The sequence below is a fragment of the Alexandromys fortis genome, unplaced genomic scaffold, assembly GCF_014885135.2.
Source record: "Alexandromys fortis isolate MF-2015 unplaced genomic scaffold, M_Fortis_MF-2015_v1.1 scaffold_17, whole genome shotgun sequence".
Taxonomy (NCBI): Eukaryota; Metazoa; Chordata; class Mammalia; order Rodentia; family Cricetidae; genus Alexandromys; species Alexandromys fortis.
The window spans coordinates 4,411,103-4,438,643 of record NW_026067896.1 but is presented as its reverse complement, the minus strand read 5'-3'; the positions used below and the strand labels follow the sequence as shown (position 1 = coordinate 4,438,643).

The 27,541-nt window shown below is 43.5% G+C and overlaps 2 protein-coding genes across 2 annotated transcripts in view; one reads left to right on the top strand and one right to left on the bottom strand.

Annotated features, from left to right (window-relative positions):
• Positions 1 to 9,940, bottom strand: part of Dcaf13 (DDB1 and CUL4 associated factor 13) — a 28,194-nt gene extending 18,254 nt beyond the window's left edge. The window contains exons 1-4 of the mRNA XM_050161651.1: positions 9,744 to 9,940; positions 4,637 to 4,836; positions 4,045 to 4,152; positions 1,192 to 1,281 (exon numbers count right to left, since the gene is read on the bottom strand). Of these exons, the coding sequence (XP_050017608.1) occupies positions 1,192 to 1,281; positions 4,045 to 4,152; positions 4,637 to 4,836; positions 9,744 to 9,813 (468 nt within the window). The 5' untranslated portion in view covers positions 9,814 to 9,940. The remainder of the gene's footprint in view (positions 1 to 1,191; positions 1,282 to 4,044; positions 4,153 to 4,636; positions 4,837 to 9,743) is intronic.
• A 146-nt stretch (positions 9,941 to 10,086) lies between these two features.
• On the top strand, positions 10,087 to 24,368 carry Slc25a32 (solute carrier family 25 member 32). The gene is made up of 7 exons (XM_050161662.1): positions 10,087 to 10,421; positions 16,437 to 16,587; positions 17,990 to 18,075; positions 19,769 to 19,929; positions 21,645 to 21,758; positions 22,028 to 22,173; positions 23,237 to 24,368. Exons 1-7 carry the CDS (start codon positions 10,265 to 10,267, stop codon positions 23,373 to 23,375), a joined length of 954 nt encoding a protein of 317 aa, XP_050017619.1. The 5' UTR covers positions 10,087 to 10,264; the 3' UTR covers positions 23,376 to 24,368.
• The last annotated feature ends 3,173 nt before the right edge of the window (positions 24,369 to 27,541 follow it).

Genomic DNA, 27,541 nt, shown 5'->3' with positions numbered 1-27,541 from the left:
AACTGCCTTAGCCCATTTGATAGGCCCACCCTTAGGTGGGTGGAGGAAACAGAACAGGATGCTGGGAGAAAGAAGCTGAGTCAGGGAGTCGCCATGATTCTCCCACTCCAGAAAGTCGCAGGTTAAGATCTTCTCTGGTAAGCCACCTCGTGGGCTACACAGATTATTAGAAATGGGTTAGATTAATATGTAAGAGCTAGCCAGTAAGAGGCTACAGATAACGGGCCAGGCAGTGTTTAAAAGAATACAGTTTCCGTGTAATTATTTCGGGCATAAGCTAGCCATGCGGGCGGCCGGGTGCCGGGGACGCAGCCCTGCCGCTCCTATCACTACAGGGCTGTTGCAGAGAAACCCTGTCTTGAAAAACAAAAAACAAAACAAAACAAAAAGAATATTCTGAACTTGTTGAAACCAGAAGCTGTACCTAAATATACACTAATGCGTAATAGTAAAATAAAGCAGCAATTTTTAAAATGCACATATTTAAAGATTAAACTGAGCTTCAGAATTTTGTATTCTTCATACAGAATGTCAGCATTACAAACATGTGTAAGCCAAATGTGGTAAATCGCACATAGGCTGTCCCTGAACCCATGAGACTTGGAGAACAATTTCTGAGAAGTTTAAGATTATATGAGAAGCACAAAACCAGACAGGAGCCAAGCTATTATTCTCCTAACATTTATCTTACACAGTTCTCCCAGGGCTTCCATAATACTGCATTGCAGCCCCTGCATGACTTGTAGTGTCTAGCATGGATGGAACAAGCTAAAGAGAAATCAAATTCTAAATTCTACTACACTGAGCACCAAACAACTATTTATATTCTTTTTGTTTGTTTGTTTGTTTGGTTTTTTTTTTGTTTTTTGTTTTTTGAGACAGGGTTTCTCTGTAGCTTTGGAGCCTGTCCTGGAACTAGCTCTTGTAGACCAGGCTGGTCTTGAACTCACAGAGATCCACCTGCCTCTGCCTCCCAAGTGCTTGGATTAAAGGCGTGTGCCACCACCTGGCTAGTTATTCATATTCTTAAGTTTCAAAAAATTTTAATTATATAGAATGTAACTTTTACACACTGCTGTAGTAAGCCAATGATTAGATATAAACTCTCTCAGTTGTTACATGAGTTTTCCTTTTGTAATTATAAAAAAGGCAAGGGATTTCAACAGGCTAAGCCCCAATGTGTCTTTGTACCTTTCCTAGTATGGTCTGCAGTGGCTCCTCTTCTTCTCCACAGCCCGGCCCATCCATTTTCCACTGCTTCACAGTTTTGTCATCACCAACCTAGACACAGTTATCTTACAATGACTTTAAACAGCAACAGTTGTAAACACATGTATCAAATTATAAGTATCTCATTCAAAACAGTAACACATACCATTCTTTCATTTTTACATTTATTTTCTACTACTTTATCATAACAAAGATTTGTAATATATTATAAAATATATAAAGTACATCAAATCAAAAACAAAACAGTATGAGTTAAGCAAAATGCTAAGAATAGATCAAAATTAGGTCATATAAGAATGGTATTTCAAATCAAGGAAAAAATATAATAAAATGGTTCTGGAATATAAGATTTGGTGTAGGAGGTCCTTCTGTATTTGTGTTGCTTTCATTGGTTAATGAATAAAGAAACTGCTTTGGCCTAATAGGGCAGAACTTAGGTAAGCAGAGAAGACAGAGCTGAATGCTGGGAGGAAGAAAGGTGAAGTAGGAGAGAGCCGCCAGAGTCAGACATGTTGAATCTTTCCCGGTAAGCCACTGCCACATGGCAATACATAGATTAATAAGTCAAGGTGTAAGAGTTAGTCAATAAGATGTTAGAACTAATGGACCAAGCAGTGATTTAATTAATACAATTTGTGTGGTTATTTTGGGGCTAAGCTAGCTGGGTGGCCGGGACAAACAAGCGGGCCCTCCCTTGCAACAAAGATTAATAGTTTAGAAAGTCTTGAGCCTGGCACGGTGACACACACACCTACAATACCGATAGTCAGGTGGTAGGGGTGGAAGTGGATTTTCAGTACCTATATCAGGCTCACAACTGCCTCTAACTCCATAAAACAGGGAAACATATCGCACACTTTCTGGCTGGGATATACCACTTTATCAGTTCAGGTATCAGAGGAGAGCCATCAGGAAGTGCAGACGTCTCACTGCCAGCAGCTCCAGCTTGCCACCCTTCTACCATATATAGTCTATTCACTGTGTCACACAGCTCGACCTGCTCTGCGGCTACTATGTTTTCCTACTTAAAGTGACTTTAAGTGCCACTCCCCTGACACCTTTATATTTTACATTTCCTCATACTGATGTAACACTACAATCTCACTCACTAGTTCTACACAGATGGTGCCAAGGTTAGCTGTGACTTTTCTTAAGGCCCAGAACAAAGGACAGTCAATTTCACTCAAATAACCTGCTGGTCCAGTTCATCACACTGGAGCCTTCTCCTCCTCTAACCCTGCTGGCACTGGCTGACGTCTCCTTTTTTATGCGGGACCGGCTATTTTCTGATGTCCCTCTCAGTCATCTGACAGACTCAAGCCTCCAAACTAATACTCAATCTGAACACCATTTCTCACAGGCTTTATTCACCAGGTAGGCCCTCTATGGTGGTATATCATTTGTTTTAATAAATAAAGTTTGGGGGCTGGAGAGATGGCTCAGAGGTTAAGAGCACTGACTGCTCTTCCAGAGGACGTGAGTTCAATTCCCAGCTCACAGCCATCTATTCTGGTGTCCTCTTCTGGCATGCAAGCACACACGGAAGGAATGTTATATACATAATAAATAAATCTCGAATAAATAAATAAATAAATAAAGTTTGCTTGAAGATTAGAAAGCAAAGCAGTCTGACTAGTCAGCCGACAAGTCAGGGAGTGGTGGCACACACCCTTAATCCCCCAGGATTCTGGAGACAGAGGTGGACCTCTGAGAGCTCAAGACCACCCTGGGCTACAGGAGACTGAATCTGCCTAAAAGAGAAACAGAGCTCACACAAAGGTGATCCCAGCACTTGGAACAATTTAATCCCAGCACAGTAGCGATGGGGCTGGGAGGAGAGAGGAACATAAAGAGGGAAGAGACAGGGACTCAGTGCTCCAGAGTTTGAGGATTCCTGGAGACATTTCGGTCTGAGGTAGAGGTGAGTGCCAGTGGCTGGCTGTAGTATCACCACCAGCTGAGCCTTCACTGCTTTTAAAGCAATCATCTCAAGCACAGCAGGGAACCACTGTCCACCTGCTACAGAACATGGCGAACGTCAACTAATATCTACACACCAACATTCACAGCATTACTCGTAATAGCAAAGAGGTGGAAACAAACTAAAAGTTTGTTTCTAAACTAAAAAAATGAGTGGGTTAAAAATGGTATATATGCGTCACTGTTAATATTATGTCCCCTCAGGAAAGGATTCTAGTGTGTGCTAGCTACATCACAGGTAACCGTGACTTCCGTGACTTCAAGCTATAAGCGAGGAAAGGTTAGGCAATTGCACACACAAAGACTGATTCTACTTATGTGGAACATCTAGACCAGTTAAATTCAGAGACAGAAAGCAGAAGCTGTCACTAGGCCGCGAGGAGAGCACGGCACTGTCATTCAGGGAACAGAGTGTTAGTGTGTAAGCTAAGCTGTGGGGGGGGGGCAACAATGGCGGCAGCACGGTGGTATGAACGCACGGAATGAAATTGGACACTCGAAAATGGCTGAAACAGCAAATAGTCTTAGCACAGAATATCTTCCATAGTAAGTCACACAATCATTCTCGCCTCAATTCCCACTAACTCCACTTCTATGTGTTCAGGATAATAGTACAATGGTGTTAGGTACTTGTTTGTAAAAAGGCAAAAGCCAGTACGTACGGGTAAGGCTGGACTACTTAAAGAAGAGTGGGGCTTGTCAAGGTTTAATGCGCTCTTCTGTACTAAGGAGCTCCAAAGGTCCTTGGGACGAAGTAATGAACCTGGAAATAACTTGTGCAATCACATCTCTCCTGGGCATGCTGGGAAGACTACTGAGCAACAGCTTACTCACAGTAAAAAAGGAAGTCCCACAAAAGCGAGCGCATATCCCTCGCACAAAGCCTTCATGTGCTTGTATCGTTCGGACACATTTTCGTCTAGTCAGGTTCCAAATTTTAACCTATGAGAAAACATCAAACATTTCAGTGAACTCTAAATATAAAATATTCTAGAAACCCCACACTGAAAAGGATATGAGTCACTCTTCTGGGCTCTAAAACCAAAATCCTTCGGATGAAAATAATGTACTGCATATGGATAAATGTGTCAACAGTCAGATAACTCAACTGTCAAATCCTCTGTTGATTCTAAAGTGTTTCAGTCTTTTTTCCCTTACCAGATGGGAAATGAAGTGTTCACTCATCAATAACAACTTCTGTGGAAATTCAAATGCCCTCATTATAAACATGGTAAGTTTATGGACTGTCAAGTTGAACCTCACACCACTGAAGTGATATCATTGTAAGATCAGATTAAAAAAAACCTACTAAATATTGTTTCAGAGTTTAGGCTTAAGACTTAAACTAAAGTGAAACCAGAGTCCCCGCATAAAAGGTTTGTGAGAGCATGTGTCAGTTTAAGCAGCAGACTTAAGGTGGACTTGCCTCTCCATCACATGCCCCAGAAAGGACAGTCGTCAGGCTCTTCGGATGCTTTGCCAGGCAATTGACTCCATCACGGTGACCATCCAGGGACGCAAGGAATGGCTTTGCAAACACTCGTTCCAACTTGGTAGCATTTAAAGCTCTTACATATTCTCGTGGAACTTCAAAAGGATGTAAGGTTGGATCATAGTTCCTTGGAACTGGAATAAGAATAATCTCTCTTAATAAAATAATTCACATTTACTAGTTCCTGTGAAAAGCCCCAGCTAATCATGTAAGCTGTTGCTCACTGAGCCTTTAATTAGGGACACTGTTTTCTGTTTAGCACTATGAAAGACACAAAAGCACACCTGCCACCTCCAAACCTTTTCAGAACGATGGGAAAACCATGGCATATACAGCCTTGCACACACACAGCTTTCCTTCTGTGCATCCTACCATATCCAACTGGGTTGTGACCCTTTACTGGTGGGGATCTAACACACTGTTCATTTGTACTCCTTTTTATGCCAGCACAGTATCTGGAACAAAGCCAAGATCTACGACGAACTAAAATCTATATTGCTTGTGCTAGCTGCTCCATGGTACTGGACACCGCACTGACACACAACACTGTGATTTCTAACTATACTACTATTCTAACAGCTACTACTTGTCAAGCACTTTGTACATTTGTTTACCTTGAAAAGCACTGGCGTAAGAGTTCACTACTGCAAATACCTCATCTTAACTCACGTCTTCTCCCCGGTACCCTACAGTATCTATCGCTCTACCACTCTCTTCCACTCTACAGTTTCCCATTGTAAAACTGAGCACAGAGATGCTAAGCAACCTGCCTATAAGCCATGTTCTTAACCAACCTGCCAAACAAACTGCCTCACTCTAAGTCCGTGTCTAATCAAATTCAACATTTGTAAGAGTGTATACATTTTCCCTATGACTTGACCCTGCTATCTTTGCTTTTTGACTAACGGTATAGCATATCCAACATGCAATAAAGCTCAAATCTTGGTCATTCCTGAGTTCCATCTTTCAGTCTCCACTCCCAAAATTCAAACACTCATCCTCTTGGAAACAGTCATTCTTCCCTTTCCTGTATGTCCACTTAAGAGCTGGCCCTGATCACCTTATACCCAGACTACTATAATATCACCTTGACCTGATTTGGCAGCAAAACTGTTACCAGATCAATCAAGCACATGTCATTCCCATAAATATAATTTTTAAAGGCCAGCTGCAGTAGTTGTCAGGCCTTTAGACTTCTCATTGTAACACAGTTTTTGAGTCAGTTTGTTTAATATGAGCATCGTTACCATGTCCTGCTTTCATTAAAATTTGCTTCCAATTAAGCCTCCTGAGAGAAAAATTCGAGGCCTCCAAATGTGGTTTCAACGGAGAAGACTCACTGACTTCCACACGGTGTCATGTTAATGGGATGCAATCAGACCATAACCGGGCACTTGCTAGCACATTCTCCCCGTGATACATGTGACTGCGGTCACTATGAACCTCCCACAAACGGTGCTGGACAAAGTGAGGACGGACTTCACAAGCAGACCCAAAGGGAAGATGTGTAGGGTTGGCGATACTCATTTAGGGATATTTACTGTTATTTCTGAAGTATGTTTCAAAATGTTCTACCTTCTCTGATTCGTACAACTAACTGATATCTAATAGTTAAAAAGAAGGTCTATCACGCTGTTTTCAAGTATTTTTATGTAGACAAAATCCATCATTATAAACAAGTTCAGTATAAGAATTTTTAAGTACTGAAAACATTTCCAAACATATATTTTCAAAAGAATCTCTGAACAGCACAATTTTAAAAAGCAAAGTCCTTGCTTATCACTCGGAAAAGCTGAACATGTGCTGCACACCTTTAAACCAGCGCTCCAGAGGCAGAAGCAGGGGGTGTCTAGAGTTCGAGGCCAGTATGGTCTACTATGGTACGTGTGGAGAATTCCAGGCTAGCCAGGGTTAAAGACCCTGGCTCAAAATCAAATAAACAACAGGGGAAAAAGGACTTGGAGCAGATTATAGGCTTTATTTTCTTTTAAAAGGCAATACTTAATTCATAGTTTCTTCCAAGAACCTTGCCATAATAAAGTCAAAGTACTTCTGCGAGAACAAACATTTTTAAAGTCTTTCCCTTCGCCCTACAAGTCATTGTACGCCATGATAAACAGAAACTATAATAACTGCAATATTCCAACGGTAGAGCTATCCTCCCACGTCAACTCTGCTCCTCTCAGGACCCTCAGCATAAGACAGGAATGAGAGTATAAATTCATTACAATTACAGAAATGAAAATTAAGGACCTTGTTTGTTTGTAAACGGGGTCTCACTATGTAGCCCTGGCTGGTCTGGAACTCACTTGGTAGACCAGGCTAGCCTGAAACTCACAGAAATCTGTCTGCCTCTGCCACTGTTTGTTTTTTGAGACAGGGTTTCACTGTGCAGCCCCAGCTGTCCTGGAAACTCACTCTTCAGGCTGGCCTTGAACTCACAGAGCTCCACCCGCCTCTGAGTGCTGAGATTAAAGGCGTTTCTTTCCACCGTGCCTAGTGTTTGCCTCTGTCTCTTGAGTTCTGGAATTAAAGGCTTGAACCATCAAGCCTGGCTCAGCTTAAGACAGGAAATACACACTGATGTTCTAATTGTTTGCCCCACAGTGTAACAGGTGCACTAAGTGCCAACGTTTAGGGCACAGAATTAAGTCCCTTTCTGCTCTTGTAAAACTTGGTCTCAGTCTCTCACCAGCTTCCGGGAGTTCAGCTCCAACAAGTTTATTCGCTGCCATTTAAAGCTACTTCACGCTTTCCTTCTGTACATCTCTGCCATCAAGACTTAGCTTTCATCTCAATCCACGCAGACCTCACACACCACAGTCTCTTGCTAAGCCTTCTAAATCACAACCACGGCATCCACCTCCAACTTCATTCATCCAATCAAGGACAGACACTATCCTAACACAGCCCCAGGTGTACATCATAAGTACAGAACACCACAGTTTAAAATGCCCATAAAAACCACATATATACGTGTAAGGTGCTCTTACACATGAACCAGCCACATCAGAATTAAGTATATATTAAAAATAAAGGTTCACCAGTACTTACCCCAGTTTTTAAACACCGCATAAAATTTACAAGGAAACAACACTAAATAAAAATAAGCTACAACAACTGCATTTCTTTTTTTACATTTACAGCACTCCAAAAATCCTATTTTTCCATTTTGCTATTAACATTTGCATTCTAAAACAAAAAGAGGAAGACACTGAAAAAATGTTAATGACATAAATGGCTGTACCTCCTAGAATAAGATTCAGTGCCCAGGCTCTCACCCACTCATTCACTCCTTCAGCTATTTCTGTGACTCACTTAGCACAGTGCACACGGCAACATGACAGGAAAGCCTGTTAATCAAAACACAACCATGAGACCACGTGATAAGCGCTGACAGAAATCTACAAATCTGTACTGGAAACACAGGAGAGGGTACTGAAATGCAGGACGGCACATTCGGGGGATGAGTATGTAGAGACGATGGTCGAGAGAAAGTTTCCCACAGGTACAGCTGGAACAGACAAGCCAAAACGCACCGATACTGGCAAGGTTAACACAAGCTGCTTACCAGCAACACCCTGGCGGGTCAAAGTGGTGAAGGAAGAACCAGGGATGTCTGAAGACTAAAGATAATATCGAATCCACGTGACAACCTACTCCACATTTAAGAAACAGTGTCCTGTGAACTTACTTGGGTGCAGAGACCATACACCACATCTTAGCAAAACTCACAAATACACACACACACACAGACTATACCATATCTTAGCAAAGCTCACACTCACACACACACACACACACAGGCCATATACAATATCTTAGCAAAGCTCACATATATACATATATATATATATACACACACACACACAGAGACCATATACCACATCTTAGCAAAGCTAACATACACACACACAGACCATGTAACACATCTTAGCAAAGCTCGTACACAAAGACCATATACCACATCTTAGCAATGCTCATACACACAGAGACCATATACCACATCTTAGCAAAGCTGACATATACACACACAGAACATATACCACATCTTAGCAAAGCTGACATATACACACACAGAACATATACCACATCTTAGCAAAGCTGACACATACACACAGATCATATACCACACCTTAGCAAAGCTTACACATACACACACAGATCATATACCACATCTTAGCAAAGCTCACATATACACAGAGAAACCATATACCACATCTTAGCAATGCTCATACACACAGAGACGATATACCACATCTTAGCAAAGCTCACACACACCATATATATATATACATATATACAGAGACCATATACCACACCTTGGCAAAGCTTACACATACACACACAGATCATATACCACATCTTAGCAAAGCTCTCACACACACACACCAACGATGGTAACCTCTAGTAACCAAGAGAGAATGTTCCAGCTCCCTCTTCTATCACGTACTCTCATTCCCTCTAAAGGCATGATACTTCTGTCCTTTGCCTAGTTATAGCTACTACTCTCTTCAGTTAGAACGGTCTGTTCATACAAGAGCAGTCTCCTGTCATTTAGGTTACCAAGAACTAATTCATAAAGGGTCGGCATGCTAACGGGGTACAGACCAGCAAAGATAAGTAAAAGTCACCAACTTCATTTTAACCATTCTTTCCTCAAACTCTCAAGCAGTTATGCGAAAACTGACTTCTTTTTTCCTTCCCTTCTCCAGAAGTAGATAATCCGAAATAGTAAAGTGCCCAAAGCAGCAACTAAGTTTTTAAAAGTCTTGAACTCTGAACTCACGAGTTTGACTCAAACTCCACTTTCCAACAGCTACCAATCTGAACACGGAGCGACACAAGCTGAAAACAGAAAGCATTCTTCCCGTTACTCTAGACGGAACAACTTCCCACTAGCGGAAAATGCTCAAAAAGGACGTGAAGAGATGTGGTCCAAAGAGGACAGCCCTGTGTGGACAGAGCCGCCTAGCACGAAAGCTGCCCAGACGCTGGCAGCCCGGGAAGGCGCGCCTTCCTCGGCTTCAGCTCGTCTCACCTCTTTGTATGTCCAGCTTGGTTTCGCGGACATAGTTGTCCGGGTTCCGGCTCAGCATCTTCACCTTCATCTTGGCGGCTCTGGGTCTCGGGGCCCCACGAGCCTCTAGCCGGGTTCGGGTTCCGCCGGCCTCCTGGCAGACACGCGACTTCCGCCTTCCGTGGGCCTCTTCCTGTCACGTGGCTTCGCCGCTTAGCAGCGGGTTGGCTGCCCTGGACCCCGCGGCGTTCCGTAGTCGCTCAGTTCGAGGCTGGAGGCGGTCCTTCAGCGGTCGCTCGCGTGACGTCAAAGGGTGGGCGGGCGCAGGCAGCTGTGGGCGTGGCCGAGGGGGCTCGGCTCGGCTCGAGCTCGGGTCTCGCCGCCGGTCTCGCCCGCGTGTGTCCCGGGCTCCGGTCCTGAAGTGGGCTCGCGTCCTGCCTTCCTGGCCCCGGGCCTCCGCGACTGTCGCCACGGTGGCGGCCACTACATCTCGTCCCACGTCGGCGGCGCTCGGCGCCGTCGTTCCTGCGAACCCCGAGCCCATGACAGGCCAGGGCCAGTCGGCGGCCGCCGGGTCCGCGGCGTGGAGCACGGTGTTCCGCCACGTCCGGTACGAGAACCTGGTGGCTGGCGTGAGCGGCGGGGTCTTGTCCAACCTGGCGCTGCACCCGCTGGACCTGGTGAAGATCCGCTTCGCTGGTAAGAGCCGGCCCAACGCCCCGGGAGGCCTCCTTCGCTGTCAGCCCCAGCGAGCCACTAAACACCCAGAGGAGACGTCGGTCTCCCCAGCCTTCGTACTGCAAGGAGCGCCCCGAAGATGATGCCGTGTACCCGCGTTACCCGGAGCTAGAGTCTAGGCAGGGAGGCCTGGCCTTCCCTGAGTCCCGTTACCCTAAGGGATAGGGAAAGTGCGTGAAGTTTGAGAGGAGAGAGAGTGTCGCTTTGACCATCATGCGTCATTCACTCTTCGGGGTAGTTTGAAGTCTTTGGGCAGCCACGTGTTTGGTTGTGTAAAGTCAATCGAAAGTGCAGGTCCTTGAGCTGAGCATAGTCCTCCCGAAGAGTAAGCACTGGGTTTGGGATAAAAATATTCTTGAAGGTGTCTTTATTTGGAGTGTTTATAGTATGCATTATCCAGTAAAAGGAAGAGGGGCTGCTCCACTCCAGATAATGGTATTCAACTGTGAGTTAAGCGTATGGAAATCATCACGGCATTTTATGAATTAACGCCAAGCTGAATTCCAAAGGTGATCTTTGGTAACTATTTAGAAACGATTTTCTGTTAGTTTAATTATTACAGGCCAAATTCTCCCTGGAAAAATCAAATCTTTAGAAATGGCTTTAGTATAATATTCTAATCTTATTCAATTTACTTGATGTATGCGTGTCTGCTTCAAAAAACGGTATCCAAGCTACGGAAGTATTTCAGCAGTTTCTTGCTGCTGTCAGGGAAGTTAAAAATCTAATTAGCCTAAGTTATAAAGTTATAAATTCTACACACCATAAAATGAAGAGCGGAGTAGAATAAATCCAAATGCAAAATAAGAGTACAAATAGGACCATATTTAAAGAAAATCGGGGCTGGAGAGATGGCTTAGCATTCCCGCAGGGCCCATGCAGGATTCCCAGCACCCACCCTGAGCAGGTGGCTCATAACTGCCCGCAGCTCCAGCTCCAGGGCACTCCAACTCCTCTGGCCTCTGCTAGCACCTGCACTCACTTGCAGTACCCGCACAGGGACACATACAGGTAATTTAAAATAATAAAGGTAAATAGTTAAAAACGGAACACAGCTGACTCACATGTAAAGGTTCCGTAGCTGTTGAAGGTCTCAACAGGATTACTATTTTAGCAGCCAGAGAGGAGACAAGAGGACATTCTATGGCGGAAAATAGGTGCTCCTTGTACAGTGTATCCTAGATACCACAGAGACATGTAGTTCCATGGAGTTTGATATGCATCTGTAAATAATTGTAATAAATACAACCATTGACAGGTAGCTTTCATTGAACATTTACTAGGAATTTATTATGCCTTTCTCCAGATGATGGAAGGAGTTGAGTGAGTCGCCCAGGTCACAGATTGCAAATACCAATCTGAGATTCGAATTCAGCAAGTTCACTCTAACGCTGTCCTGCCCTTAACTACCCTCCAAAATAACTCTGAATCCCTCCTTACAGTGGCTTCTTGAGGTCTGGGGCTTGGTGTCAGTCTCGTGCAGCCTCCTGAGAACAGAGAGGAGCTGAGATTTTTATTTTGGAATAGAGCTGACCACGCTGCTGATTAGAAAGTGCTACGTAGAGGACCAGGCTCGGGGAAAGGGAGTGCTTGGTAACCGAGAAGGTCCTTTATCGGAAGTGAGAAGAGCGTTGGACACTTGCAGAGCAGATAAGGCGGTTGGTGATAGAATAAGGAGTTGAGATTAGATAGTAACCCCCAGTCCAAGTCCTTCCCACACCAAAGCAGGCCTGCTTAGTAACACCTGCAGCTCCAGTGGTGACAGAGACGTTTCGGAAGATGAACGTGGAAGTTGAGCCATCCACGCACGGGTTTCTGGTGCTGTGGTAAACACCATGACCAAAAGCACCTGGGGAGGAAAGAGTTACTCTTGCAGCCTTATAGTTCATGATCCAGGAAGTCAGGGCATAATTCAAGGCTTTAACCTGGAGGAGGAGCTGATGCAGAGGCTCTGGAGGGGAGCTGCTTACTGGTTGTTTCTCATGGCTTGTCAGCCTGCTTTCTCATTCAGCTCAAGAGGACCTGCGACAGGAATGCAGGGAAGGTGGCATCCCCACCTCCACTGTTACCAAGAAAATGTCCTACAGAGTTGTCTACAGGTGCTCTAATGAAGGCTTTTCTCATTGAGGGTTCTCTTTCCAAATAACTAGCGGTGTCAGGTTGACATAAAACTAACCAGTGCACTCATCAACAGGCATTAGTACTGAATACTTCCTGGAGTTTGTGGTTTCTTGTCATTAAGCCCACTTAATAAAATTACAGTCTAGCAATGAGGAGCACTGCTGTGAAACCAAACAATTCACTGACTCTGGGGCCAACTGGAGCTCCCGTTGTCCGCAGTGTTAAAAGGGCAGAAGTGTTACGTAAGGAAGGTGAAGGACTAGTTGAGTTTCACGTGGGAAGAGCGCTCCAGCTGTGAGTTGGTCCTAAGGTCAGGCAGGCATGGGTTGAGTGGAAGTCACAGAGATGCAGAATTTGGCCTGGCAAGGTGGTGGCACTCTTCAGTGAAATTCACAGTGTCACAGTGGCTGGGACATGCTGGTTGAAAGGGGGAGAAATGGATGAGCCCAGTGGAGGATGCTTAGCTGGGCACCCGCAAGTGTTGAGCTCAATGCCAGTATCACAAAAAAAGAGTAGAATTTAGTCATCCATGTAAAACTAGTTACGAAATTTATTAATGAAGAGAAACAGGTTCTTCAGTTGTGACCAAGAAGAGGAGGGGTAAAACTAAGGGACAGCACCTGAAACAGTTTGTACTGAGGTGGTAGGATTGCAGTTTTTAAAGCCAGTGTGCTTACTGACAGTCTTCAGGAATGATTCTAACATGAATGTCTTTTGTCTCAGCTCCTGTCGTATACCAACTCTTTTCTTCAGTTCTGTCTTCTGTCTTTCAGTGTTACCACTGAGATCACTGCTTTTATGGAATTTCTCCAGTCATTTAGACTAAAACTCGCTGTCTGTAAAGCAACTTCTGTTTGACATTAGGGAGATCCTCATTCAGGTCTTCATCTTGATCATCTCTTGTTTTCTCTGCCTTCAAATTCATTCTACTTCAGGGCACCACCATCTTTTTTTTTTAACACATTGTATATAATGAAATTATTTACTTTGCTAGTAGGGTAACTATTATGTTTTTTTCTTTTGTTTGTTTGTTTGGTTTGATTTAGTTTGGTATTTCAAGATAGATTTGGTTTCTCTGTATAACAGTCTTGGCTGTCCTGGAACTCTCTGGCCATAAGCTCAGAGATCAGCCTTCCTCTGCCCTCCCAGTGCTGGGATTAAAGGCCTGTGCCACCATGCCCATCACGGAAAGCCCCGTTCTCAATGACAGCACCTGAAGCCGGCCTTCCAGGGGATGAAGATTAAAAGGCTACCCACAAGCCAAGGAGAGGTTCTCACTAGAAGCCAATCCCACCAGCACCTTGTCCTGGACTTCCAGCCCCCAGGCCCCCAAGGGAACAAGCTCTGTGATGCTTGCTGTTCTGTCTGCTAGCGGTGTTTTGTTGCAGCTCACCTAACTACAAAATAAATAAGTAAATAAATAAATAGATTAATTTTTAAAAAGTTTGGGCTATGATCTCAAGGCATTATCTTTCTCAAATCTGTGTCCAATTATGTGTAAAATAATCACATACTTGTTTGGAGAAACACTATTGCTTTCTCGTTTCCTTTCCTAATTAAAAAAAAGTAAACAAAATAGATGATATTATGCCCTCTTTAAAAAGGAGAGCGCTGAAGCCCAGAGTGGGTGTGACCATGTAGCTAACAAAGGAAACTGGATACCCACCCAGGTTCATACATAGCCCGGTGCGCTTTACTCTCAACTCAGTGTGACATTGGCAGGTTAGTGGTGAAAGAACCTGACTCTTCGCCTTTGCTTGGCTCTCGTAAACAGTAATGGTTCTTCCTTGCCAGGCCCTGTCCCAGCAGGTGAGAGACAGCAAAATTGGGCATGCTTACATGTAAAAGGCAATAGTTAGTGTGAGCTTTTTGAAAGGTACTTTTGCTGTGTATTTTTAAATTTACATTTACACACTTTGACCCTTATGAGTTCCCCTTCTAATGGCCGATGATAAAGAAGTAATAAGAATCCATACAAATTGCTTTACAGAATATCCTTTAGAGAATCCAGAGAATCTCAGCCTTGAGATTGAGAGGCAGGCAGATCTCTGAGTTCGAGGCCAGCCTGATCTGCAGGGCCAGTTCCAGGACTACACAGAGAAACCCTGTCTCGGATGAGCAGCTCAGCAGAAGGAACAGGGTGGGCACATGAAAGAGGTGAGAGAGAAGGATGGCATAGAAGCAGTATGATGACATACATGTAAAACTGCTGGGATGAAGCCCGTTCTCTACATGCTAAACCTAAAGCATTGATGTGAACGATGAGAAAGGATGCACACATCAGAGAGGAGAGCAGGTGCAGAAAGGGTAGAACGGCCGTGAGATGGACAGCAGTCACGTTTTACCAATCTCTTATTTGGGGAAATCTGATAGCAAGGGGAAATACTTGTACTCTGGAGAACAAAGGACCTTGCAAAACTCCATAAAATAAAATTGTTACTTGTATTCTAGATTTTTATAATATGGAACGTGGTTTTAAAATTTGGTATCATTTGCATGATGTGGAATGTTCTCTGTTATTGAAAATACTTAATATCCTACTTCCAGGATTAAGCGACTTTTTTTTTTTTTTTGGTTTTTCAAGACAGGGTTTCTCTNTTTTTTTTTTTTTTTTTTTGGTTTTTCAAGACAGGGTTTCTCTGTAGCTTTGGTGCCTGTCCCAGAACTAGCTCTTGTAGACCAGGCTGGCCTCGAACTCACAGAGATCCATCTCTGCCTCCCGAGTGCTGGGATTAAAAGCGTGCGCCATCACCACCCAGCATTAAGCGACTTCTTAAAACAATTGTATACTGCATTGTTCCATATTGTTTTCCTACAGCTTGCACACAGTCCTGTTAAGCATCCCTCATCCCCCCCCTCAACTATCCTATTTAATGTATTTTTCATTTCCTACAGAAGCAGAATAAACATTAATGCCAAATTTAGCCAGGCATAGTGGCGCTCTACACTTAAATACTACTGCTGCTTAAAGCCAGACGGTGGCATTTTCTGAGATGTGGGCAGGTCTGGGAGAGTTTTATGTAGAATAGAAAGAAAAAAGGGCCTTTCAGTTTTTTTTTTAAGATTGTTTAATTAAAAGGAAACAAGAGGGGTGGTGACTGGTCCCCAAGAGGACTGTAGCGAGCAGAGCTGCGGGGACCCAGGATAAGAACAGTCTGGGAAAGGATGAGGAAACTAGTTCAGTTTTAGAAAACAACGTTCAAGGGAAATACTTTGGTCTTTTCTGTTCTGACTGTATATGTGGTGGTAAAGAGGGAACTCCAGCCGTAGGCTGTCCTGTCTCCGGACCCCTTCCCTGCTCCCCTCAGATCTTGCTGGCTTTCTTGATAGGATTGAATCTGCTGACTAGTTTGATTTGTTTAGTAGTATTTTTATTTTATGTGTATGTACCGTTTGAGTGCCTGGTGCCCACAGAGTTCACAAGAGACTGTCATCTCCCCTGGAACTGAGTTAGAGGTGGTTGTGAGCTACCATTGGGTGCTGAGAATCACACCCAGGTCCTCTACAAGAACAACAAGTACTCCAAACCACTGAGCAATCTCTCTATCCCCTGAGTAATATTTGCAAACATTTGAGTTCATAATCTTGAGTATCTGTGACAAACATACAAGTTTTTTGGGGTTATCTAAAGGCTACTTCCTGAAATCCTAGCGGCTTCAGTATGCTCTGGCTGGATCTGGAAGTTTACTTTGGTAAGCTGATAGATGTACTAATTTAAAATACTAACTATCCCAGAAAAAATTTCCTCTGCCTGAGATTGTTCCCGTGAACCTATTTCCTTCTCAGATCTGATCATGTGCTGTCTATGATCCACAGGGCCAGCACCTCTTCTCACCTGTGTATTCTTCCCTGCAGTGAGCGACGGCCTGGAAGTCAGACCAAAATATAAAGGGATTTTTCATTGCTTGACTACCATTTGGAAAGCAGAAGGACTGCGCGGACTTTACCAAGGAGCCACCCCCAATGTGTGGGGTGCAGGTCTATCCTGGGGACTCTACTTCTTCTTGTGAGTAGATGGGGGGGGGGGAGGACTTTTACATTAAAAGGAATCTCTGCTTTAATGTTTTCTGCTTGTTACCATTTTTCACATGTGTGGCTGATGAGTCATTTAATCTTTTAATTTGAAAGGGTTGGAAGGCAAAGTATTTGCTGTTATTTCCTTCCTGCCAGCTGTTATCCGAGACATTTAACCTGGGGCAGGGCTGCTGACAGGAAGATGGTGCCAGGGTGAGTTGGGAAAACATCCTCACAGAAGCTCTTGCTTTGGGCCAGTGGTGGCGCACACCTTTAGTCCCAGCACTCGGGAGGCAGAGGCAGGCGGATCTCTGAGGTCCAGGCCAGCCTGGTCTACAAAGCAAGTTCCAGGACAGCCAGGGCTATGCAGAGAAACCCTGTAAAAGAAAGAAAAGAGGGAGGGAGGGAGGGAGGGAGGGAGGGAGGGAGGGAGGGAGGGAGGGAGGGAGGGAAAAAGCAAAAAGAAAGCATTGCTTTGAAATGTATTCAGGAAAGTTGAAGTGGGCATTAAAGAGCCTTTTGTTTCGTTAAAGCCACTGGGAAGCCTGCTAACTCTGTAATTTACATTGACACTGTACAGCTTCTTCGGGAGTTGTGTGGTGCTGGGAGCATACAATACTCTGGTCCTTAAATTCAGTCCTTTAAGTAAACTATTTTCTTCATGTGTAAGAGATCAGTTCCAGAATGTTCCCCAAGGACTGAAGTACCATGACATGGTTGCATATTTATCCTCAGCGAGGACCCCACAGTGTTTGAGATGGCATAGGGAAGTGATGTGGCACCCAGGTAAGTATAAAGCAGGAGGAATAGGCCTGGGAGGACCTGTAACACGGGTCACAGAGATCCCTGGTGGGACGGTGACTCAATGGCCAGATTCCTTTGAGATATCCTGACCTGCCTGTAGTCTTCATAGCTCATGTACCTGTCAGCTTCTGCCACTGTTTGGGATAGTTCCCATTGCGCAGGTCCAGCCACCGCACTGAGTGTAAAGGAGCATGATCACAAAGCATCATGACCTCGCTGAGGAGCGTGTGCTGCTGTGAGCATCTGGCCTGGCCCCTGTTTCTCAGCCACTCTTGTATTGCTCTGGAGAGGCAGCTCTTGTGCAAGAAGGCATTTACTCTGTACCGCTCAAATGTGTAATGTATATATATTTATACACACACATATATATATACATATATACATAAATATATTTATTGCTAGGTGTATTTGTTTATGGCAGGGTATTATACTCTACTATGAGCCATTTCTGACATATCTATCCTGAAATAAGGTCTTCATTTGTGGTTGCATTATGTGTTGACCTTTTTTTTTTGGAGGTCAGGCTTTAAAATGGACGTTTGCTTTATGACTCGTCTTCAGATTAAACTGCTTGTGTTTACTCTTGTTAGTTACAATGCCATCAAATCATATAAGACGGAGGGAAGAGCTGAACAGCTGACACCAGTAGAATACCTCATCTCTGCTGCTGAAGCTGGTAAGGCAATGGATGACATCATCTTCCAAACTTAATTCCTTAGTTGGGGGCGGGGAGTTTGAGTGTACTGTCTGAAGAGCTCTCTCTGTGGCCCAGGTTGGGCTAGTGACCTTTTGCTCCAGGCTTGATTTTTTTAAGCCTTCCCCACTAAACATTAGAGGCTTAAATGTGTTTATCTAATCTTAGAAAGTTAGGAGTTCCCCAGACAAACATGGTTTGGGTGGGGCCAGAGAGGTGGCTTAACACCTGACGAGCATTGGCTGCTCTTCACAGGACCAAGAGTAGATTTCCAGCACCCACACGGTGGCTGAGCCATCTGTAATTGCAGTTCCAGGGCTTCAACACCATCTTCTGACCTTTGAGAGTGCTAGACACACACGGTGCACATATATACGTGCAAGAATGACACCTGTATACATAAAATTTTTTGAAAATTATTCTCAAGAGATGATTTGGATATAGTGTTTTCAAATGATGTAACCTAGGAGCTTTATTCTCTCACTGCTGTGTGTGGGCCATCAAGGACAGACAGACAGAGTGTTCAAAAAGCCAATTTCATCCTTTGCATACCTTGGTTTCTTCATGCCTACTGAGTATTTTTTTTTTTAAAAAAGCAAGAACCATCTGCATTTGAATACTTAGCCACATTCAGTGACTTGTGTCATGATAGAATTTGGTATTTTTTTACCAAAAAAAAAAAAAATGTTCTTGGGACACTTAACAAACAAATTTAACCAGATGTACTTTTTAGCAGGGCAGGAGGTTTTTGTTTTGTTTTCTTTTGATAGACTCATATAACAAATGCCCAAGCTGACCTTGAAATGATCTTCCTGACTCCACCCCCCAGCTGCCAGAGTGCCACCATGCCTGTCACCAGATGAAATGTTTAGCAAAGTGATCACTTCTGAAAAGTTTATAAAATGTGCCTTATCAGACTGTAATGAGGGGAGGGACACAGTGAGGACCTTTGAAAGGGTTTGAAGAAGATTGTGGTGATCTTGGGACTTGCCCGTGCCTGTGCAGCTTGTGGAGCCACCTTCCTAAACCACAGCTCCTCCCTTTTATGTTCATCTCTAAAGGTCTAGTCTCTACCCTAGGCTCCATTGTTTAGGAGTCTGGATAACTTTGCCCTTTCCTTACAGGGAAACTGTATAACATTTTGTCTTTTAATCTACCTCTCACTGACCACAGGAGGAACTTTTTTGACCACCAAAAGCGAAGTTTTCCTTTGGACTCTTGGGTGGTGTCTCAGAGACCACCACTCTCCCAGATGCAGAAATAAGATTTCATGTCTTGTTCTCTGAGAACATGCTCAATTGATTGGAATTTCATTGCCCTCATTTTCTTAATTAAATTTAATGACCTACTTATATCCCAGTGGTTTTGTTGTTGTTTTGTTTTATTTTTGTTTTTAAGACAAGGATTCACTATGTAGCCTGGCTGTCCTGGAACTCACCATTTAAACTAGGCTGTCCTTCTAACTCAGAGATCTGCCTGCCTCTGCCTCCTGAATTCTGGAATTAAAGGTGTGTGTGCCACCACACCTAGCTTTATCTCAGTTCTTGATCAGCTGGGACTTCTTTATGTTATGTGCACACTGTTGAGAAGAATGTTATTTTCTAATGAACTATTCTTAGTTTGGATTAAGTGAAACGGTACCTATATGGTAATTAATCTTTCAATATTATTTTAGGAGCCATGACTCTCTGCATCACAAACCCATTATGGGTGACGAAAACTCGCCTCATGTTACAGTACGGTGGTGTTGTTAACCCCTCACAGAGACAGTATACAGGGATGTTTGATGCACTCGTGAAAATATATAAATATGAAGGTGTGCGTGGATTGTACAAGGTAACAAATTATCATGAATGTACATTGAGTAACTGGAAATTGCAATTAATACTGGCTTTGTTTTCTTTTTGTTTTGTTTTTGAGACAAAGTCTTGCCATATAGCCCAGTCTGGCCTTCAGCTCTCAACCTTCCTATCTAAGACTATAGAATACGGAGATTATAGACAGGGGTCACCATACCGGCTTCTTTTTATTGTTCTATACATCAACTCTTTTTCTTTTCTGAATGCCCTATATTTGGTCCTAAAAAGAATCCAAATTTTTGCAAGAAATAATTGAGTGAAGTGGAAATTTTGTTTATGGTATTGAAATTGTACCTTAAGCTATGCATCCTCTGACTTTATGACTTTGATGTGGGAATGGTCTAAAACTTGGTCAGGTGTCCTTTTAGTGAGATCACCTTTCTTGCTGTAGCCCTGGGATGCTGTCTAACAGTTTGTGGAGAAGAGATCAGTGAGTCTTAATGGATCTTATTTTTACTTACTGGAAATATAGCATGACTTTAACAACCAAAAGAAAAATTCATCCCCTTGCCTGCCCCCCCCCCCGCCCAGTCTGAATGTAGTAGATATATTTTTTGTTTTGGTTTTTGGAGACAAGGTTTCTCTGTGTAGCCCCAGCTGTCCTGGAACTTGCTCTTGAACTCACAGAGATCCGCCTGTCTCTCACCGCCCAGTGAATGTAGTATATTCCAAATTTCTTTTTAGTTGCAACAAAATCTGTTTCCAATTTTGTACCTTCCTTCTCTTGCCTTAATTTCTCTTCATGGCAGCTCCTTTTGTCTCACTGTGGGCACAGTGTGTGAGAGAAGCCATTACAGAGGGGGGAGCTTGCAGGGCTTGCAGTTTCAGGTGTGTCCGTGATGGTGGTGGCGGGTAGAGCAGAGAGGACACGCTGGTGCTCCACTGGGTTCTCCTTTTCCGCCTACACTAGTTCCAGGTCTCCAGCTCCGGTGTGTGCACACCTTCACTGCACACACACCCTGCCTCCCCCCAGTCATGCGAACAGCGAAGATTAACCGCCACAGCCCTTAGACTGAAGTAAAAGTCTTCAGTTTTACTTTATTTTTTAGGAATTATGTAATAGCTTTAAATCACTTGGTCTTAACGTGAGGTTATGGATTGCTTACTGATCTCTAGGCGATTTTGTTTGGAATTGTGTTATTCGGGTCTGTATTTTCTTTCTTCACTTCTTATCCTTTTCTCCTAGAAGATCAATGTGCAGTCCTTTGAAATATTAGTTTTATTTAATTTGTCTTTTGCTAAATTTAACCCCTATTGAAACTCCAATTCTTGATCCTGTGGATCTTTTTCATGTTTGTAAGTATAGTCCTCCAGAAAAACAGCCCATGAGAAAAGGAGAAGGCAGAACTGGTCTTTTTTTTTTTTAATCATCTGGGTTTTTTTCCTGTGTGAATTTGTGTTTTGCCTGCATGTATATGTGTGTGAGTGTGCCGGGTCCCCTAGAATGGAGTTACAAACACTGTGAGCTGCCATGTGGATGCTGGGAATTGAACCCAGGTCCCCTAGAAGAGCAGTCAGTGCTCTCAACAACTGAGTCATCTCTCCAGCCCTACAGTATTACTCTTAATACCATATATTAAAATGCCATTTATGTAAAGCATAGGTGAATTTGCATAAAATAATATGAAAATACTTTAAGTATATCTTTCATTGAAAGCTGTTTGATTTTTTCTTCTTTATCCTTCCCTTTAGGGATTTGTCCCCGGGCTGTTTGGAACATCTCACGGCGCCCTTCAGTTTATGGCCTATGAGTGGCTGAAGTTGAAGCACAACAAACACACCAACAGACTGCCCGAAGCCCAGCTGGTAGGGGCATCCTTCTCTTTCCTGGGCACTAAGTAGGTAGAAGATTTCTAAGTGTGCTTGCTTTGGCACTATTGCTATCATAATAAATACTCGGTCACTAATTTATCTAACAGCTAAATATTTTATAAGCTAATGGTACAAATGTTTACTAGAACCCAATATTAAATGGACCTTGTGTTAGAGGGAACAGTATTTTTTTTAATTTATTTAAACGGGTTTTTGTGTGTGATTTTGCTTGTAAAGAAAACCTATTTGTGTTCTCACTTTAGAGCACAGCAGAATATATCTCCATTGCTGCACTGTCCAAAATCTTTGCTGTAGCAGCAACGTACCCATATCAAGTTGTGCGGGCCCGTCTCCAGGACCAGCATGTGTCCTACGGTGGTGTGATGGATGTGATCATAAAGACGTGGAGGTGAGAGCATGCCTAGACTGTCCAGTCTGTTCATAGAGATGGGGCGAGAGCGTGCCTAGACTGTCCACTCCGTACGTAGAGATGAGGTCAGAGCATGCCTAGTCTGTCCACTCCGTACGTAGAGATGAGGTCAGAGCGTGCCTAGACTTTGCACTGTATTCAAGATTTTTAGGACTGTCCAGTTTGCTGTGGAAAAGACACGGTTGGCTGTGCCTACACTCCCATTTTCTGTAAATCACTATACACTGTGTCACTCACGCCTTTCTCTGTTTGTTAAATGAAACTGCTTGGGCTCACAGAGTTGTTATAAAAACAATGAAACAGATGTCAGTGCTTTTAAAACTTATCAGCAGAATTTAAGTCACAAAATACTTGATTGACATTGGATATAAAAAGTCAGAAAGCTAGTTAAATTTGTTTGACAAGGCCTATATCTGCTGCTGGCCCTTTAACTTTTACCAGTACTTGTCCCTGTAAGTAGAAGAGATAATGCATGAAAATAATTAAATGATTACAGGCCAACTTTCCTTGCATTTCCCTTTAATCACAAAAGACCTGAAGAAACTGCCTTTGCACTGAGTTCACGTTGAGACACACTGTCTGATACCTGCACGTTACGAGGCCTTGCTCTGATGTTGTGTCACTGAGATCAGTTAGAGATGGGAGACACACTGTCTAGTCGAGGCCAGCTTCCGAGACTTCAGACTTATCAGTCTCCTGCCTCAGCCTCCCTCCCGGGTACTAGGATTATAGGCCCGAACCACCACTCCTGACTGCCATGGGAAGCAGTCAAGGGCCTGCCTTAGACCTGCCAAACCTTTGCACCGCATCTTGTAAACCATGTGAGTGACTCACCAGACAGACAGCACCGTCCGTTCTCTGAGGCGTCCTTCCCCTCTTCCTCCATCAGTTTAGAAGTTATGTGAATGACACGTGAACCATATTCCCTCAGGGCATTGTGTGCATGGCTTGTCCACACCCACTCCGAGTAGGTGAGGCTTGTCTGCTCTTTGTGTGCCCGTGTTAATGACGTGTTGCTGGCTTGTGTCTCTTCCTCCTTTAGGAAAGAAGGCATCAGAGGATTTTACAAAGGCATTGCCCCCAATTTGATTCGAGTGACTCCAGCCTGCTGTATCACCTTTGTGGTTTATGAAAATGTCTCACACCTTTTGTGTGATCTTAGAGAAAAGAAAGTAAGCTAAAAGAAGATCCAGTAAACCTGCTTGAGGCTGCAGCAAACACAAACCTCAGAGTATCGCAGCAGCTCAGCTCATACTCAGCATCTGTCTGTACGGGAAGTCAGAGGCCTGAAAATCTCCATGTTTTCTGCTCTGTGCTCCTCCCAATGTGGGAGCTTGGCTGCCTCTGCCCACAGTGGCCGCCTTGAGCCTGTGAGAATGCGCCAGACCCTCCCTTTCCTTGTTCGCGTGCAAGCTGTTCCGCGACTTTTGTAAATAATTGGATGAATGTTGATGTTTCTGAACTCTCGCCTGGATTGGCTTTAAAACTGACCCATGTGCAATAGCAAGGAGCTGGCCTCTTACGAGACTGTATTTCAAGGGACTTACCCAAACCCAGCCCATTTTGAATGGAGGTGTTTTGTTCTGAGAAGTATCTCGCACCTTTTGCTGCCCCATTGTTAATTATTTATAATGTGATTCTGGATCCCAGCCTTGGTTTTTGTCCATAAACAATATGTGGTCAGAGTGTAAAGAGTCTGGACTCGGATCCGGTGAAACCTCTGTGTAGCGTGTGTGGTCACAAACCACTCATCAGAAATGCTGGGTCATCTCAGAGGGGCGGTTGCTGTGAGTTTGTGGGAACTGAGTAGATGCAAGCATTCCTTTTGTCCTCAGCTTTTAGACTTAGGGATCCATATCCCAAATAAATGATCTCTCTACATTGGTTGCTCAGATTCAGATTGAAGTACAAATTACGTTCATGGCCATTATTGATTTGATTTCTGTGTCGTCATAGATCTCCAGGTGTAAAGGCCTACCCCAAGAGGATGCTGAAATAATACTAATTTTTCTCATAAACAACTGTCAGTGTATTAACATCTATTTTCTTGGTAAATAAAACATTATGATCAAAGCTATATTTAAAGGATTCTTTAAAAATAAGCCTATTTTTGTATTTGGAAATGGCATTGTTTTTAAAATAAAAATGAAAAGATAATTTATATTTACAAATAATTGTGTTTACTATAATATTTTTAGCTTTTTTACTGTGTTTATTCAGCAGCAATGGTGCCTTTTTAAATTGTGACACACTTTAACAGGAAGCAGGTTTTCTAAATTCCTGGCATGTAACACTTTGAGAGATTCAGGGACAATGAATGAATCAGTATTCCCAAGAATTCTTGGAAATTTCAAAATTACTGTTTTATACACAGTCCTAACCATATGTACACTTCCTTTGGATAGCTCACATTCTTGTTTAAAGAATAAAATACACCAAGTTTAATATTTTACAAAGAACTATAGCCTACAGGAATATTTAAACGGTGAAAAATATAATTTTAAATTCAAATCTCCCAACTAAGGAAGCTAGAATTTTGTTTTTGTTTGTTTGTTTTTGGTTTTCAAGACAGTTCTTGTCCTCTGAGAGCACGTAAGCTTGCGTAATAAATGATTGGCAGCAGGTAGGCTAATACAGGGCTCTGTAAGAGCTAGTCATTCAGCAGCAACATGGAGGTACCTCTGTCAGGAGTACTGGGTACTGATGACACAGTAAGCAAGGCAGTTGGATTCATGTGGGCAAGGAATGCTTTAAAACAAACTCAACAGAGTGACGTTGCCATCACAGGAAGGAGTGTGAGGAACAGGAGGCCCTGGAGCAGGAACTGAGTCGACTAGAGGGGAACAAATTGAAGTAGACACCATTGCACAGCTGGAGAGCCAGACAGGCTTCCAGTTTTGCCTTTCTGGTTCTCTGTTTCTCCTTTCTCCTTGAAAGTGCCTTTACCTGTAAAGTGGTGTTAGATCAGCCCTGTGATTCCCACGGGGGAGGCACTTAGTGACCTGGAGGAGGGAGAGTGCTCACACACACCTTCAGTCCCAGCACCCAGAAATCTGAGTTTGAGGCTAACCTGATCTACAGAGCGAGGAATAGATAATACAACCTTAACCTGCCACTACAGAGCATATGAGGGGTGGCTTGGACCACAGGGTGTCCAGCCAGCCCAGAGTGTCCTTAACCCTGAACATAGTTCAGCAGGATGAAAGTTGATGCCACTGATAACTCTGTATTATAGGATTATAGACCCTGAAGATACATTGCAGGCAGCTGAGGGAGTGCAGCTCTTTCTTGGAGTTCAGCAGGTAAAGGTAAAGAACTATAGTTTGAAACATAACAGACTAGGAGAAGGTGAATGTTGGGGAGGTTGGCAAAGGGAAAACCAGAGCTTGATGCGGGGGGGGGGGGGGGGGCTTTTCAAGATAAAGGCACAGCTTAACCCACAAGCCAGTAGTTGAGATGTGTGTACCAGAGAATGGGACCCATTGATGGCTGCCTTGCCTTGTGAAAGGCTATTCTACTTGAGAATATACTTTCAGGACCTGATCATTTCAGTTTTGTACCTTTGTTTCCACCATATCAAAAAATGCCAACCAAAGAGTATGAGCTCAAGAGTCGTCAGTTTTTCTTGGGTTCTCTCTCTCCTCTTCTCTCTCCTCTCTCTCCTCTCCCCTCTCCCCTCTCTCCTCTCCTCTCCTCTCCTCTCCTCTCCTCTCCTCTCCTCTCCTCTCCTCTCCTCTCCCCCCCTCTCTCTCTCTCTCTCTCTCTCTCTCTCTCTCTCTCTCTCTCTCAATATTTCTATTCTCTCTCTTGGTTTTTCAAGAGGTTACACAGGGTTTCTCTGTGTAACAGTCCTGGCTGTCCTGGAACTCATTCTAGACCAGGCTGGCCTCGAACCCACTGAGATACATCTGCCTCTGCCTCCCAAGTGCTGGGATTATATGCATGTGCCATCACTATCTGGCTGAATATTTCTATTTTAAATGGAAAATAAAATCCTGAAGATAAAAATATTTATTCACTTTGTCAGCAAAGTCAAGCACTTACAAAATGGCATGGAAGTAAATGATTTGCTTGACCTTTGTGCTGTGTTCTGAAAGCATTAGGTAACATGTAGGAACTAGGCAAGGTCTTGGGTTACTTCAAGTCTTATATTTCTGAGGGATTAAACAGAAAGCAGATGGTGGGTGCCTGTAATGAATGCACACCTATTATTAGCTTCCATTTCCCTTCCTGCTTGCAGCAACCAGAATTTCTTATGGGAACCTACGGTCTCCCTGCACTCAGCTGTGTGGCTTAGGTGCACCAGCCTTCCGTGAGTTGGAGCTGGGCCCTGATCTGCAGAGCCTGTCTGCATGCACATTGATGATTAGAGTCATGATATCTGTGTGGACATCGATGTTTATAGTCATAATATCTGCGTGCACATACAGGATTATAGTCATGATATCTGCATGCACATCAATGATTAGAGTCATATCTGTGTGCACATCAATATTATAGTCATGATATCTACATGCACATCGATATAGTCATGATATCTGCGTGCACATCAGTATTTATAGTCATGAATGGCAGGTAAAACAGTCCCGTTAAAGTGGCTGAAAAAAATGTTATTCTTAGTGTCCTAGCAAAGATTCTCTTCCTTCTGCTTCAGTCATGACAGTGAATGTAACTCAGTTCTCAGGAAATCCAATGTAAAATCCTGATTGGACAAAAATCACTGTCCAAAATGGAGTCAGCATCAAGATCATAATACGAAATTCAAAAAACAACCCGTATTCTAAGTCACAATTACACGGGATTCTTAACATGTTCCCGTGCAGTTCTCATCTAAGCGAGCAATAAATTTATTTAAAAATGTGTCCATTTGGCTCTTCAATTACTGTAGCTTAAACTTTCTAGGTAATAAAGAATCCGATGTTGACACTAAATCCCGTCGCTTTCCAACTGAATGCCATGGTGAGTTCAAACGTCTCTGAATATTCTTAAGACGTTTATGAAGATTATCCACCTGGGGACCTCAGTGTAATGACTTTTCTCCAAAATCACTGTAGTGGCCGAGGAAAGCTGGCCCTACCCACAGTGTGCTTGTCCTTATTCCTAAGAGGATGCACATGGGCAGGCTCTGGCAAGAGACACAAACGTCTTCACAGAGATCCATCCACGTGTCCGTGGGACAACCTTCCCTGCTTGCGTCCTTTATCAGCTGTCTGGAAGTGATACAGCTCCATGCTTCTGACCATCCTTCACCTGGAGCTTGAGGCCGCTGCTTCAGGCTGCGCACAGTAGGAGGCCTTTGCCTCCACCCACCTTTCAGGGTTCTTATCAGCATATCTGCTGTGGGTCA